Below are 16304 nucleotides of genomic sequence, written 5' to 3'. Positions count from 1 at the left end.
TTTTGGTGCTTGCTCTAAGCAGAGATGTAAAATTCCTGGAAATGTTGAAGTTTCATGGGAAAACCGTTTTCCCCCTATTTTTAAATTCAGAAGGAGAATGAAATTTGAGACGTAGAGGAAATAAAATATATAATAGTTACTTTCTTATCAAGCCAAATTGATATATATATAAAGAAGATCAGATCTTCTTTAAAGATGTCCAGAACTTTCTCAGCTATTATTCAGTTCTAGACATGTTTAGTAAATAAGTTGTATTTTATTTATTGGGGCTTACTCAGGACTGCAGCCTCAATCATTTTTGAGAGTTGAAAGGTAAAAGTTGATTCAGTAACTTCATTAAACTAATAATTTTGTTCAGGGCTTTTTTTTTGTAGAAAAAGCCCAGCAGGAACTCATTAGCATAACAGGCCACACCCAACAGCAGAAACTCATTAGCCTATTACGCCACACCCCACAGCAGGACTCATTAGCATATTAGGCCCCGCCCCCAGGTTGCCAGAAATGTGGTCATCCAGCCACACCCACCTTTTGCTTCTTATTCTGTTTACTTTGCTGTCAAAACCCTGGGGGGGTTTTGTCACAGGAACTTCTTTGCATGTTAGGCCACACACCCCTAATGTAGCCAATCCTAATGAGTTTCTGCTGTTGGGTGTGGCCTGTTATGCTAATGAGTTCCTGCTGGGCGTGGCCAGCTCAGGAGCCAGCCGGAACTCCGTTCCTGTGCGTTCCTGCCCAAAAATAGCCCTGATTTTGTTTCAAAAATGGGCAATCACAGTGAATACATGATACCTTGGAATAGTATCAAAGTGTATTCAGTTCTTATGTATTTCCTACATTGTTACATTGTCTTCATTATCAGTGCTTCACCAGTAATGTTTTTGCCCAGTGTCGGTACATTTATTCAGACCAGAACTAAAGAGTAGTTCTTAAAGAAGGAAACTAGCATGATGCATTAACAGTTGTTTCAAATAATATTGTTCCTTGTTTTTTAGTATGTACTTTTCAACCCAGCTAGTAAAGATCATTGACTGTTCTTTACATTTAATATAATCTGATAAGGCTTTTCACCCCCCCCCCTTTACTTGAATTGTACTTTATTCTAGTCAGGATATTAAAATAGCACTGCACCAGGGCTGAACGAGACATAGGCACCTCAGGCACTTCTTTCATCCACACGCTTTGCAACTGTTTCAGCTCTCTAAAAGATTTTTAGATCTTATAAGAGCTGTATCAAGTTGATGACACTGGAGAATTATGTCGTCTTGCTCTGTAATCTTATAAAGAAAGTGGCGGGTCTGGCATCTACCATGGTTGTAAAAATTATTTCCAAACTATTCTACACATAAATAATCTCCAGCACGTGATTATTTCACAAGGCCATCACTGCTCCATTGAACTCCTTTACACATACACACACACACTCACTCTCTTTCTGTTTTCCAGCAAATTGTTCTATATTTTACATGTATAACAGGTGGCATTAGAGAACACAGAATATTCCTTAGCAGAGGTGATTAGGCCATTGATGGAGAAGTGTGTGAGCAAAGCCTTTTAAACAGTGCTTAAATATCTCATTCAAGAATATGCAGCTATTGTGATGAAAGTGTTCAGTCTTGTCATGCACTATTGTGGACATGGATTTTGTTTGAAGTTACTGCAGAGGAGTAATGTGGGATGAACAGTTTTTGCAACTTCTTTTCTCCCTTGGAAGGTTTTAACGCACAGGTCCTGCCAAGCCGTCAATGTAATGCACTAATTACGTTTTAGATTATAAAGGTTTTAGAAATGTGTGCATGCTATGTGAATTCAGTTCATATGTTATGACAAGTCTTATAAGCCATCTTACTTTTATATTGCAGTTGATGTCATATGGATTGCTAGAAACATTGAAGTTCAGTGTTCTTGAGCTCCAGGAACATCTGGATACTTACAGTGCTAAAAGAGAAGCAGCAGAGCAGGCAAGTGTATAGTAATGTATGAATATTGTATTATACTGTGGAGGAGGAGGAGGAAGGTGGGGACGGTGCCAAGTAATTCCATCATTTTGTGGAAGTTGAAATGAGATGCCAGAGTTCATGTGACTAACAGGTGGGAACCTCAAGACAAGGAATAATGTCATTCTTGGATAGGGGGAAATTATTACTTGGCAGGGAAAATGTACATTTAATGCATCTTCTAGTACTCATCCTGCCCACATTGTTTCAGACAGGGATAAAGCGAATGTGCAAAGTAATCTCGAGATAAAACTTAGGGAATCACCTGTTAATGTTTTTGCACTAATAGTATTGAGTCTGTTAATCATATCAGATGAGAGGGTAAATTGGCAGTGCCAAAAAAAACCCCACACTGAGCTTTATTTAGAGAAATTATTATCATGTTAGACAGTTCTAACTCAGCAAAGAGTTTTTGTCAAAGATAATGGGCAAGAGTTAGATATATAAGAATATTGGCATAGTTGAAATTTCCTGCACCCCCCCGGATGCAAACCGTGAAATTAATTCAAACCTGCTGAAGGCTTTCAGTTGTTTCAAAAATAGTCCTGTGACCCATCTAAAACCTTTGCCCTGCCCTAATCCCTCACAAATACTGCTGTGAAAGACAGGCTGGATGCAGCTATGCATCTCAAGGCAGTCTTTGACAGCATCAGTGCCAGAAGCTCGTGCTGTGAGCACCTATTGCAACAGAATGGCAGGGGTCATTCTAAAGCTACTAACCATCAAGTTCTTTGGTATATAAACAACACAGAGGTATCTTTGCCTCATGGAATAATTACTCCAAGAAATTTCAGTGCCCAGGTAATATACAGGACAGCAGGGCACTGGAAAAAGGTCATGAACAGTGCCATGGACAGGACCAGGTGGTGGTGGGGAATGGATTGAACACCTGCCGCCCCAACTAAAGGTTCCAATATACTTTATTGAAAGAACATGCAGGAAATACTGCGTCCATACTGGCACGGGACTAAATCAAGTCCCATTGCCTAGAGAGTGCTGAGCATGGAGATGCTACTGTCACTCAGGCGCAAGGATGTTGGGAGTTACCTGTGTAGCGCTTTGATGCAGCATCTTAGAGAGAATCCCAGCTGGCACTATTGCTCATCCCCTGCCCTGATACTTCTATCCCTTGTAAGCAGGCTGGGATTGAGACAAGAGGCTCCCTTTTATGCAGCCTCACCAACTCAATCTAATGTGCCGAAGGGGGAGCAGGTGAAACAAAATAGAATTTGCCTGTAGGAGTCTTGCTGTGACAGGGAATCCTGTATCAGTCAATGTCTAGGTATCTTACTGCTGTTGGCCCCATGTTTTTTGTCAACAGTTTTTCCCCTCCTTGGCTCTTCCAGACTATTTTGCTTTATCGTTTTCATTTTCCGTATGTCTTCAGTGGGCAACAATAAACCAGCACGGAAGAGTAATAAAATGAAACAGTATTTGTACAGCTCTTCCTTTTGTATATCATTTTACAAACATTTCTAAGGGGAAGATATGTTGCAATAAAATATAAAGAAGTTTAAGCTTGCATTAGATGGCAGGAACATAAATCCATTTGCACTGGAGGTAATGTGCCCATGCACACAGAAGGCTCAAGAGACCAGCGCACACACGCGCACACCAGCATCCTCCCCGTGCTCACACACATGTAGACAGCATAAATGGAGCAGTCATGGGAAAATCTTGGACCTCCTAATCCCCCAGACTGTCTGTATGCCGAGAGAGGAGGAAAATACAGCTCTCTTGAGCCCTTTTGGGGATCCTCTGTGGATGGGCTATCATATCCTATGAACATATGAAGCTGCCTTATACTGAATCAGACCATCAAGGTCAATATTGTCTACTCGGACTGGCAGTGACTCTCCAGGGTCTCAGGCTGAGGTCTTTTACCTCCTACCTGGTCCTTTCAACTGGAGGTGCTGGGAATTGAACCTGGGACCTTTGCATAAAAAGCAGATGCTCTTCCACTGAGCCCCATCCCCTCCCCAATCTTTCTCTTTCCCTATGTTTCTGTTAATATCCATTATTTTGTTTCATCCTGTTACATTACTGAGGGATATTATCAGATGAATAGTTGTGAAAAATGCACATTGGGATATATGCCAGTAATTGAAACTGACACCACAGTGTTTAGAAGATTCCAGTTGCAGCCCAGATAAGTAAATAGTCCTAGTTAATTCACTAAGTATTCCTTATTAAATTAAGCTGACAGGAAATCTCATTTTTCTTTTCTTTCATACAAAGCTAACAGAAAGGTCATTATAGCATCCAATAAGATCAGGCCTACATTCTGCTAATTTTACAGCATCAGGCAACAAAAGTTTAGTACAATAACCAGTAGAATTAAACATGTTCTTCACTTTTTCCAGTGACGTTAATGGATGCTAACCTGTTTAATTTTTATTGGATAGTGTGTTTACACACATGCATATAATAATGTTAAAAATACGTATAACCCAAATGCTGTAGTGTAGAGAATGGCTAATAGTTTCATCTTTCTACAGATTTTGTGCGGGGTTACCTTATTTCCTTTATTGTTTCAAATTATATGCCAAGATTTATTTAGGCCTGTGCAGAAAAAGAATCATTTTAAGTCATGTAGCTTTCCATTCTGTGAATAAGAATCTCAAATCCTATAAAGCAAGAATATTGTCAGATACAAAACATACATTGAATCAGCAGGCTATGTTTCCTGCAAGCCAAAGAATAATGGATTTCTTCATTCTTCAGATCCTTGTTTGTAATTTGAATGGTTTTGCATTGCAGAATAACTTTCAGCTTCCTCCTGCTTTTATTTTGTAGTGGTTAAAAGACTGCAAAAGGACATTTGGTACAGATGATGGCATTCATGGAGCCACCACAGATGCACAGGTAAGTTATCTGCTTGGGCTGTTGGGTCCATTTTATGTCAAATATTAATATAAAAACAGCACTGTACTGCATAGAAGTAGTGCTGAGATTCACAGACAGATTAAAGATTACTTGTCAAGTTTTTCATTTCGGTTATTGCAGTCCTCTGTGGGGATTATGAGGTATTGGCGTCAGAATAATAGATTCCCCCTTTTTTATTAAAGTGAGGAGCTAGGCTCTGGGTCTGGGCTTAATAACACTGAGTAGATAAGCAGAAGAGATAGCATCTGCGTACCAACACACGCTTGCCTTTTATGCAGCTGCAATTTCAAGTAAGAGAATTAGCATTCTGAATCTCTGCTCATCAGATAAATTACTGTCTGGCCCAGAAGCTGTACTGGATCTAATCTAATTAGTCCTGGGTACATACCTATGACCCATTTAGAAGGGTACATTTAAGACAATTACTCGAGTGATGGAAATCTTGCCTGTTACGTTTGCAAAGGGCTATCTAGTACAAAACAGCCACAGTAATTGGAATCGACAGTGTGGTGAGATTTTCCATGCTACCCAACAACATGTGGCATGATATCAAGTATAAAAATAGCATGAGAATAGTCTTAGTTAACGCTTGCTACTGCTTATAGTATTAATGCTTTGATTCTGTCCTCCTAAATGTTAATAGAAACTGATATGCATGACCATACCACAGTCACCAGAATTGTTTTAAATCCTATTTTCATAACTAAACGTGATAGAAAACAGGTGTTCACTCCTATGTGTCCAGAGGGCAGTCTTCCCACCCAGAATAGCAACACTTTCTGAATGACCCAGTCTTCTGTCGGGGAAAAGCTCCACATCCTTCCAGACCAACTTTGTCTTTCAAACAGGAAGCAGGGCTTTTAGCAGAGCAGACTTCTTTTTATTTTAATGTAGTTTTCTAGTAATATGTATTCTTATTCCCATTGTAAAGGCCTGTGGGTACACAAAAATGGAGAGAAGTCTTGAAGACTCTTCTCTGTAAGGACTTCTTTCTCCCTTCCCTTCCTGCCTCCAGCTCTGAAACCAACGACCGGGGCGCTAGTTGCACAGGAAGGAACGGGGGACCATGGAAAAGGCAGGGCCACAACGCAAGAGAATTCAGCCCACTTACAGTAGAAACCTTCGCACGCCCTTGAAAGAAAAAAACAACAACCACAAACCCAAGTCAGGGGCAGACCACTCCAGTATCGCCCCCCCCCCCAGCTTCCCTTAAGGTTGCAGCTAATACAGCTAATGGCCAAAGCGTGAACCTAGCTAAATTAACAGGGAAGTGCCCTGGGGGAAGTAGCCATAAAGAAAGGAGATAAGTTCTATAAGTTCAGATCTGGGCAGCAGAGCTGCTTTTGTGACTGTTGCAAATATAGACAATATCTGTCTCTCTTAGTAACAAGTAGTGGTGTGCAAAAAACCAAGTATTTTGCAGATTCGGATATATTGAACCTGAAAAATATTGGCATTTCCTGATATTCCCATACTGGTATTGGTATTCGGATTCAATAAATATTTTGGAAAGCCAATTTTTTAAGGCTCCATTATACTCTATGGGGACCATTATAAGCGTTATATTGGTCCCCATAGGCTATAATGGAGAATCAATCTGGGGGGGCTGGGTTTTTTTTTTAGGTAGATGCACCAGATTTCCAGCATAACTGCTGGTGCTTCTCGGGGAGTTTTTTGAGTTTTAAAAAAGATTGGACCAGTGGGTCTAATTCTGTGAACCCCAGAAGAAGATGCCCCTATCCCCCATTGTTTCAAATGAAGGGGGGGGAAGGCATTTAAAGGGATTGCAGTCCCCTTAAATGCCTTCTCTAAGCTGTGCGACTTCATGGTGAGAGTCCAAAGGCATTTAAAGGGCTCACAGTCCCTTTAAACACCTCCAGGTAGCGAGTTCATCCAAAAGGCATTTAAAGTGACTGTGAGCCCTTTAAAAACATTCTGTGTGAACTCTCCACAGAGTTGCACAGATTGGAGAAGGCATTTAAAGGGATTGCGAGCCCTTTAAATGACCTTTAAGTTTAGCTATCTGGCAGCCCCAAAAATCCCAAATATTTTTGGGATTTTTAGGGCTTGGCCATTTCGGATAGCTGAAATTGAGCCCCATTTGGTAACCAGCTTAAAAATATCCCTTAAATACCAGTAAGGTATTTTTCTGGTATCTTTTTCAGGCTCGGTTTATGCCAAATGCAACACCCCTAGTAACCAGACCCAACATTCTGTGTGAACTCTCCGCAGAGTTGCACAGATTGGAGAAGGCATTTAAAGGGACTGCGAGCCCTGTAAATGACCTTTAAGTTTAGCTATCTGGCAGCCCCGAAAATCCCAAATATTTTTCGGATAGCTGAAATTGAGCCCCATTTGGTAACCAGCTTAAAAATATCTCTTAAATACCAATAAGGTATTTTTCTGGTATTTTTTTCAGGCTCGGTTTATGCCAAATGCCACACCCCTAGTAACCAGACCCGTTCCAAGTCCTATTCTAGGGATAGAGGAGGGAGCATAGCACTCATAAGAGTCCAAGTAATCGAGGTCCTCTTGACTTGCTGAGGGTCTTATGTGACAACTGCTTGAGATGCATGAAGTAAATGGGAGAGGCTCCCCCGGTCAGCAGAAAGAAAGGAGTCCTTGTTGAAGCCACAGGGCTTCCAGAGCGTCCTCTCCTCCTCTACAGCATGGGTTCCACTGAAAGATACTTCTCAAGTGTTTGACCACCATAACCTAGCTGCCACTGCACCATAAATCTCTAAACTAATCTACACATAGATTTTGTGTGCGTGTGTGTGTGTGTTATCAGCCATGAAGATCACCCATATTTTTTGCTCAAGAAGTCAGGGGTCATTTGGTAGAAAAAGAGGTGCAGGAGCTCATTAGCATAACTTATTTGCATATGCCACACCCCCTGACATCACCAGAAGTGTGTCAGAAGGCAACACCCACTCCAACTTACCTGGCTGCTTCTTGCTCCTCGTGGCCCGGGGCTGCTGGGAGCAGGGGACGGGGCTTGTTGCATGTGCCCGCCCCTGGGCTCTTTACTGCCAGAGCTCCGCACCTCTGCACTCCTGCAGGAAATGACCCCTGCAAGAAGTAATACTTTGTTGTTTCCTTTAACAGTGGGAATCCTTAGCTCTACTTATTTATTTCCAGAGTAGCAAACAGGGTCTTGTGTGATTTCACAATGTAGCAAATGTGTCTCCAGCAAGCACACTTTTCGCCTTTTCAGCCAGTCCAGAGCTAGCACAGTCATACCTGTGCATATAACAGGCCTTATTAGAAGAAAGGGGGAAGAAAACCTGTTCCTGTCTAACTTGTTGAAGGTAACTGGTCTCTCATAGCAGTTGACTCAGTCACAGTTAGGCATTTAATGGGATTAAGAAAACAGTGTTAAAGGCCACAAAATTTCCAAATTGCAATAGCACTCCTAGTCCCTAGATGAAATGATTACAGCAAATTAAAAATGTATCTGTAGTTTTTGTCAAGCAGTTTACTGGGCAGTGGGCCCAGGGAAACCAGAGAGAATCAAACTCTCCTTTGAGATCTCAAACTAGCAACTAAATAAATAAAATTAATTTTAATATATAAAATTACTGGGGAAAGAGGATTCAGAATATTAGTACACAATTCTTTCCTTATTTCACCAGCCTCGATCTATGTTTCTATATTTTCAGTCTGGTATATTTAAAATTTTACAGGCTGCTTAATTTTTCAGAGTCTAAATGTCTGCTCTTCTCAGTTAGCCAATATGTTTGGCGGTCAAACTAATCAGAACACTTGCATTGGTCTGTATAAATAACACATCCAGTCTGCTATGTAAGAACATAACATATAAAGTGCAGTTATGTCAGACTGATGGAACTGCTTGTGGCAGTATTAGCTTCTGTGGCTAGTCTAACATTTGTGTTGCTGGCACAAAGGTTAATGTATGAGAGTTTTCAAAGACCTTGCAACCTGAAAGCCTGCATTTTTTCAAAACAGTTGTCTCTCAAAACACTCTTTGCAAAATCTTAGAATACTGTCTCCTAATGAACTGACTCTGTATCCCTGCTATGGAAAAGCAGCTTTGCCATACAGGAGCATCAAGCAAGGAACTTTATAGGGCAGGGAAATGACTGGAAAAGTGGGTGAGGCCATCCACACTCACAGCGCATTGGTGGGAGTTGCCCTATCCATCTAACATTAGTACACAGTTGTGTAACTGCAAAAGTGTATGAGGTAGAAGGCGGTGGGATAGACTAGTGGAGTGGAGTTGTGTGTCTGCTTCTGACACACACACTTTATAGCTAAAACTTCCTTCTGTGCAACATGCAGGGCAGCAGTGTTGTGTTAACAGGAACAGCTAGTGGCCCAAGGATTAAATAGCTAGAAGGGAAAAGTCATGGATGTAAGGTGGCAATTCGCCTGTAAGGAAGCGCATGTTCCGTGGTTCATTGTCTCTTCCCTACCCCCATAAGATGTCCTTTAAGTGGGAACAGCTCCCCTTGCAGTCAGAAAGCACTCCAGAGAGTTATCATCACAGCCCAGAAGATTATTGGCTGTCCTCTCCCATTCCTGGAGGAATTGTATAGCTCTCGATGTTTGAAAAAAGCAAAGAACATTTTGCAGGATTTGTCACACCCTGAACACTCCCTGTTTGAACTGCTGCCTTCGGGTAGAAGATATAGGACAATTAAAACAAGGACAAACAGATTAAAAAATAGTTTTTATTCGAGATCTATTATTGCTTTAAATGCTGTCTGAAATTGGAATTTGGGTGACATTGGTGGTTTAAGTTGCAATGTGAACCTTAAGGGAGTTATGGGATGGTTGTGAATGGTTGTGTGAGTGTATATGAGTATGGTTGTAGATCACTGAAATGATTGCATTTTTAATTTCGTTGTACTATGTACAATGACAATAAAGTATATTATTATTATTATTAGGCTGCTTTGGCAGGGAAAAGATGCTTGGAGGACACCTGCTCTGTGATCTGTATCCTTAGCCAGGCAAAGGGGAGGGGCTTCTACCTACACCTCACTGACAAAGTTCCCTAAAGGCATGAAGACAGCCCTTGGCCACCGTGGAACTTAGCAGGGGGAGGGAACAGGGTCCTTCAGAACTGCGCCACCCCTCCCCCCCCCCCCTCCCCATTTTGACACTGGTTTACTAATCAAGGGAATGACTGACCACTAAGGATAAACCCTATCTGAGTTGTGTCAAATTTCAGATAGATATATACTGCCTTCAATGCATGATGCCAGTTCTACATCTCTGTGCTTAAGTATCAGAACTTTACAAATAACCCCTCTCACTATGCACTTTACATTACTTTGGTCATGTTACATAGCACTGAGGCAGGTAGAACCCCTTTACCAGTTTTCTGTCATCTTTGAATTCCGCTTGGTATTTTTACCTATGCATTTTTCTGAGAGTTATTTTTTTTTCCCCTTTAGTTTATCTGGGACATCTTGAGACCCTATATAAAATGGTCTTCTGTACTAATTCTTGATCTTTTTTCCTTTTGTATTTGTTGTGACCCGCACACCTTCTTGCTTAGCATTTGGAAATTCTAGCAGTAAGTGATGGTTCTTGATTTATCAAATATTTAACCATGGAAGTATACAAACTGGTTTCCATTTTCCTCTTGTTCATTTGTGATATTAGCAGTGTCTCTTTGTAGATTATTATGGATGTAGTATATGCTTCACTTGTGTACCGTTCTAACTCCTACAACGTCAGCCCTTTTTAGACTTCTATAGTTAATAGCAAGTGATTCCACTCCCATTTGCTTTGCTTTCTTACTCTAAAGAAATATTAACACCAATTTCTTGTCTGATATAATTACATTTGAAAATATACAGAGAATTAATATTGTCATTCTGTTTAGGAATGTATTGCTTTTAAAGTTGAGCTGTATCTAAAAATATAACCATACTTTCATAAATTTATTAACCATGAGAAGAGAAAAAATGTATGCATCCATTTGTTTACCATTGTGGTAATGTGGTCTAGAATTAAAACAGACATGAACAAAAGAAATCGAAGCAATTTGTTCCCTGCTGGGGCATGGTATTTCTGAAATGTCATGAAAATCCTTCTCTGTTTTCTTTGTCGGAATCTGTTGGATTGCCCTTCTTAAAAGGTAAAGCTATACATAACCTGCAAGGGCACTAACATTTTGTTTTTTTAATTGTAAATTGGTATTTAACTGCAACTTTCATCTGCCTTTCATCAGCCTCTCACAACATTAGCTTGTAAATCTTGTTGACATTTCCTTCTCTGCAGCAAGCAAATAACTTTTTTTTAATATTGTAAATTTTGCACTAGACAAGCTGTGTGTAATTTTACTGTCTGATTGTCATCTACATAAGTTAGTACACTGTATCTTGACAACAGTGTGTTTGTTCTTTCATTTATAGGAGTTAGAGTTGTGCCGAAGGCTATATAAGTTGCATTTCCAATTGCTGCTTCTGTTCCAAGCCTACTGTAAGCTTATCAGCCAAGTGGATGTAGTTAAAAAAGAGGCAGAGGTAAAGAGAACATTGTTCTGTTTTGCTGTTTGTTTTTTCTTAGAAGATCACTCGTTGAAACAGGAAGTTGGTTTTTTTGTAACATGTTCCTGTAACCTTGATGACAGAATCGTTTGACTGTTCTTTGATTTAAAATGATAGACGTTTGCTATTATGAATAATGAACATGACTCTCTGCATCCCTATGTATTTCCCAATAGTATACATCACCCAGTCCCACTTCCCTCAGAGTCCCAGTTTCAGATGCTTGTGCACAAAAAATTCTCAGCATCAATTGGGAATGCTTATGCACACTGAAATGCTGCTTTTAGTGCAAAATCTTAAGGTTGTCTTGCTTCGCTTTAGGTAATAAACATGTCAGAGGAACTTGCCCAGTTGGAAGCCTGCCTGAAGGAAGCAGAGACTGTTTTTGATACCAGTATCGAAGAAATGGAGATTGCAGAAGGTTCCCAGGCCAGCACGGAGACGGCCATCCACTCTCTTCTTGAAACCTTGAGGAACAAGGAATTTATGTCTGCTATAGCACAAGTCAAAGCTTTCAGGTACAGTGTGACCAGCTTATATTTTTAAATTTGCATTAGGCCTGGTATAACTTGATAAGGATAAAACTAAAGAGTCCGTATTTTATAAACTGTGTAATTCCTGCATCATTTAACCCTGATGCTTTGTTTCACTCTGTCTCCAGTTTCTGCTTGGCTTTAGATTCCTGATCCTATTACATTGCTTATTGGGTGTCCCATCCTGTTGATTATATTGACTTGTTATAAACGACATCAAATAACATTTTATAAGTTGTCAAAAGACATGGAATGGTGCCTGACAGAAAATGGGGAGTGGCTAGAATGTTCTACCCAACCTACATTGTTTAAACTACAAAAATGGTCATCTTGTATTTCATGTTGTGGGCATACTTTGAGAGAGACCATTCAGTGTAACTTCTATATTCCCAGGTGCATTTGGCCCAATGACATTTTTGGCAGCTCTGAAGATGACCCAGTACAAACTCTGTTGCACATTTATTTCCGTCACCAGACCCTGGGCCAGACGGGTAGCTTCGCAATAGTGGGCTCAAAACAAGACATGTCAGAAGCCAGCTCAAAACTCATGGAGCTGAACTTAGAAATCCGTGAGTCACTGCGCACGGTGCAGTCCTATAATCTTCTTGCAAAACACACACCTGTGGGGAGCTTGAGCACTGGATTTTGAACTGCTATGCTACAGAAAAGAACTGGGTCTCGATATGGACAAATATCTTTCATATCTGTGGAAACCATTAAACTTTGCAAAAACTGTGCTTTTGAGGACCAGAGAAGGAACTTTTCCGGGAACAAGCTATGTCATGGTTCTCTCGTGTCTTATCTGTGGGCAGTTTGACATTTCTAGCATCAATATACAAAACTGCATTAGAAGAAAAGGGCTAAATAACCAATGCGTTATTTTCTTCAAAAACAGACATGCAAGATTTGTTGCAATAATGACCTCGTTATACTGGGAGGGTTTAAAAACAGGTGAAATGAGGCTAAAAAGGCTGGTTATTTTGGCTGAAGACCTGTGCAGCGTGGCTTGCAAAACACAGAAGAGGGATCATCAGATAATGCCCAGTTTACACCCTTCATGATGCCCTGAGGAATGTGCCCTCATATTGGAGTAGGAAAGACTGCAAACCCCATTGATTTATCAATGTTGTATTTACTATTTACTCTTTTTGTCTAGTGGTGAATTATGAGTGAAAGTAGGAATGAATGGATTATCTGACAATTGCATTTTGAAGGTATGGATGTTTGATAAAGTCTGAGCATGCCTAAAAAAAAAAGCACTGCAAGATTATTTTTGGAAAAAAAATATTTTATTAGAACTAAAGCCTAGTCTGTAAATGTTATGGCATTTAATAATATTTTAAACTGGAACTGTCCAGTTTTCAAAAAGAAATAATATATCTCTTTATTTGTTGGGAATGCTGCTCAGTTCTCTGACCAGTGCTTAATACAAATATTGATAACAACTAACCAAAACGTAGCTGCCTGCAGAGACTTTAAAATGTATATCAAAGATGTATGTTGCCCCTCAGCAACTCATTAGAAAAGAAGTTAACTTATTTTATTCTGTACATATTCTAGAACTTGTAAAGTGTAAAATCCAGTATTTTTCTTGTACAAGTGTGCAATGCACTGTTACATGAGAATATATGAGAATAGTGTATAAACTAATGCAGGGGGAGGTTGGGGGATAATGATTGTGTGTAGAGTACATGATTCGCCCTCTGCATATTCTACAGAGTTCAACAGAGATGTAAACTCATGTTCATGACATGCATTCAAGCTAAAGAATTTGGGACCGCGGAAGAGGGAGACCCACTGGCTACAAAACTTGGCGATATACTTTAGGAACTCCTCAAAGTCTTGAGTACAAAACAAATCTCTTGCAACCAAAAGCATTTTTATAAAAGCAGAAAGTATGAATGGTTCTGATTCCTGTCACTCAAAAAAAAAAAAATGTTCCATGTTGTATGCATCTCTCCTACCCACTGTGATCTAAAATAAAACTGGGCTCTGTATTACGTGTCAGAGTATAGAATGTACACCTGAATTAGCAGCGCCTTTTGTTTTTCCCTTGTGTGGGAAAATGGACACACACACACACACCCTGGGACATGTAATTATGCTCCAATGCATTCCTTGAAGACACTGTGCATACTGTTGGACTGCTGACAGACGTCCTGTTCTCTCTATAAACTCTGTTGACTAAACCTGGCACATGCATAATCACTGTATTTTTCTGACCCTGATAAAATTTAATTGTTTTGAAGACTCTGTGGTACTGTAGATGGTATTGTTAATTATTTGATAACCTTTACAAGAGCATATGTAGGGGATTTTTTTGGTGTATTATATTTTTTTCATCTTTTATCACTCTCGGGGGGGGGGTGCTTTTGGTGGGAGGGCTTGGTAAAAATAAAAAAAACCCGTATCTGCTATGTTGTGTATTTTCTCAGAAAAATTTGGTATGTATGTGTATAGAATTAAATTGTGCGCATAATGTGCTTTCTTCTAAAGTATTCTGCATACGTTCCAACACTCTAGTGTGCATTATCAGCTTTCTAGCCATGTCTGCCCACACACATTGTAGTGGTGCATGATTTTTGTGGTCAAGATTAGCTTTGTCTAAATGCTCCCTAAGGAACAAAAAGAGGAGGGCTCCTCTGCAAATCAGAGGTGAACTGTGCTTTCAAGCTGTCTAGTTATATACCTAACGTGACTGTCAAAACAAGCTACAGTCTTAAGGACCTGGCTTGGAGTGCTAGTGGCAGTGCCGAGTAGCAGAACTGTAGTTGCTTCTGATCACTCAAACATGTCCAGTCTTCAGAGCACCTATGTGCTACTAATGGAGGTGAGGGCCCATCGCTTCGTGGCAAAGTACTTTCTTGGTTGACCTTAATTTTCAGGCGCAGTCCTGAAAGGAGCTCCTCCTATTGCAGGATGCAGAAAGACCTCTGCATAAAGCTTGGTCTACATGCGCAGCAGGGTGGGGGCCGATGTTCCCTCTAAGCTGTGAAGTCTTGCGAGCAAAAATTCTACTTTGTGAGCTCCTGGCATTAAAGCTGTGAGTGAACGATTTGGGTGCCGCATAAATTAGTTTGCTTCGGAGCCATCCTTCCTGAGCTAAGAGAAAAGTGTGTGAGCTGGAGGCTAAAAAAACTGTGAGCTAGCTCACACTAACTCAGCTTAGAGGGAACACTGGTGGGGGCCGTATCACTTTAGGTTGCAATATTTATTTATTTATTTCATTAGATTTTTACCCCGCCCTCCCAGCAAAGCCGGCTCAATGCTCCATCTTAAAAACTGCCTGCAGTTCTTTTAAGGGGTCAGTAGGGAGAAAGATTCTAACCTAGCCCTTTGACTACCATACTAGTTTTCCACTCACCAGGCAGCCGTAATGTAGGAACCAGAGCAAAATGCCATCCCTTCCCTGAAGCAGTAGTCCATTCTGCTGGGTGTCCTGACAGGCAGTGCTAGGCTAGATGTTGGACTCTATGCAAGGCAGCTTCATACTCCAGACCACTGCAGACACACCTCAGCAATGCTATTAAGCTACAACAGCTGTATCTGCACAGAATTGGCTGAATTGTGCTGGGTATTAAGTCCCTGCTTCAGTCAGAAAATAAAACATGCTTTAAATCGCTCCTTTTGAAATCAGTCCAACGTCAAAATAACCTTTGTCTAGATCTTGCCTATTGCATGACTGAAAGGAGTTTCCATGGTCACCTTTGAGCGTGTGCTGTGGAATAACAACTCTACTAAAAATGTGGAAGTTCACCTAAGTAGAATTTTCCTGTCTTCACAATACCAGAACAACTTAACACTCTGTAGAAATCCTGCAGCCTTCATGTTCAGACATCCACCATCCTGAGTGTCTGCCTACCATTTCAGTATTCCCCTCCTGGGGGGAAGAGCAGGATTTATCTTCCGATTCTGCATCATATGATAAAGCTTCTAATTCTCCTACATCTCTGGTTCCTGAACAAAAGCCTCCCTCACCATCAGAGGACTTAAATGTATACTGAACAGATTGCAAAAATGGCTGGTGCATCAGGATTGGAAATGAAACCACCACCAGTTCCAGATCTAGTACTTGGACTACTGGAGTCCACTGCTAAGGCCCCAGTAACTTTGCCAGTGCTGCTGGCATTACTGCAGGTGATAAAGGGTTAGGGTTGCCAAGTCCAACTCAGGAAATATCTGAGGACTTTGGGGGTGGAGCCAGGAGAAATGCCACTTCCAGGTCAAAGGTCAACTGATGTCACTTCCAGCAGGGGGGCTGCCCTCTGGATGGCCATACGGGCCATCTAGTCCAACCCCCTGCTCAATGCAGGACCATCCAAGAGCATCCTTGACAAGTGTTTGTCCAGCCCACTCTTGGGCCTGTC

The 16304-nt window shown here is 40.8% G+C and overlaps 1 protein-coding gene across 1 annotated transcript in view; it reads left to right on the top strand.

Annotated features, from left to right (window-relative positions):
- Nucleotides 1-12707, top strand: part of FRYL (FRY like transcription coactivator) — a 100461-nt gene extending 87754 nt beyond the window's left edge. The window contains exons 56-60 of the mRNA XM_015412870.1: nt 1860-1958; nt 4791-4859; nt 11270-11380; nt 11726-11922; nt 12331-12707. Of these exons, the coding sequence (XP_015268356.1) occupies nt 1860-1958; nt 4791-4859; nt 11270-11380; nt 11726-11922; nt 12331-12586 (732 nt within the window). The 3' untranslated portion in view covers nt 12587-12707. The remainder of the gene's footprint in view (nt 1-1859; nt 1959-4790; nt 4860-11269; nt 11381-11725; nt 11923-12330) is intronic.
- Nucleotides 12708-16304: the final 3597 nt, after the last annotated feature.

Source organism: Gekko japonicus, unplaced genomic scaffold, assembly GCF_001447785.1.
Source record: "Gekko japonicus isolate JY-2015 unplaced genomic scaffold, Gekko_japonicus_V1.1 scaffold1332, whole genome shotgun sequence".
NCBI lineage: Eukaryota > Metazoa > Chordata > Lepidosauria > Squamata > Gekkonidae > Gekko > Gekko japonicus.
Note: the sequence above shows the minus strand (reverse complement) of the source record. Positions and strands in the feature narration are given on the sequence as shown.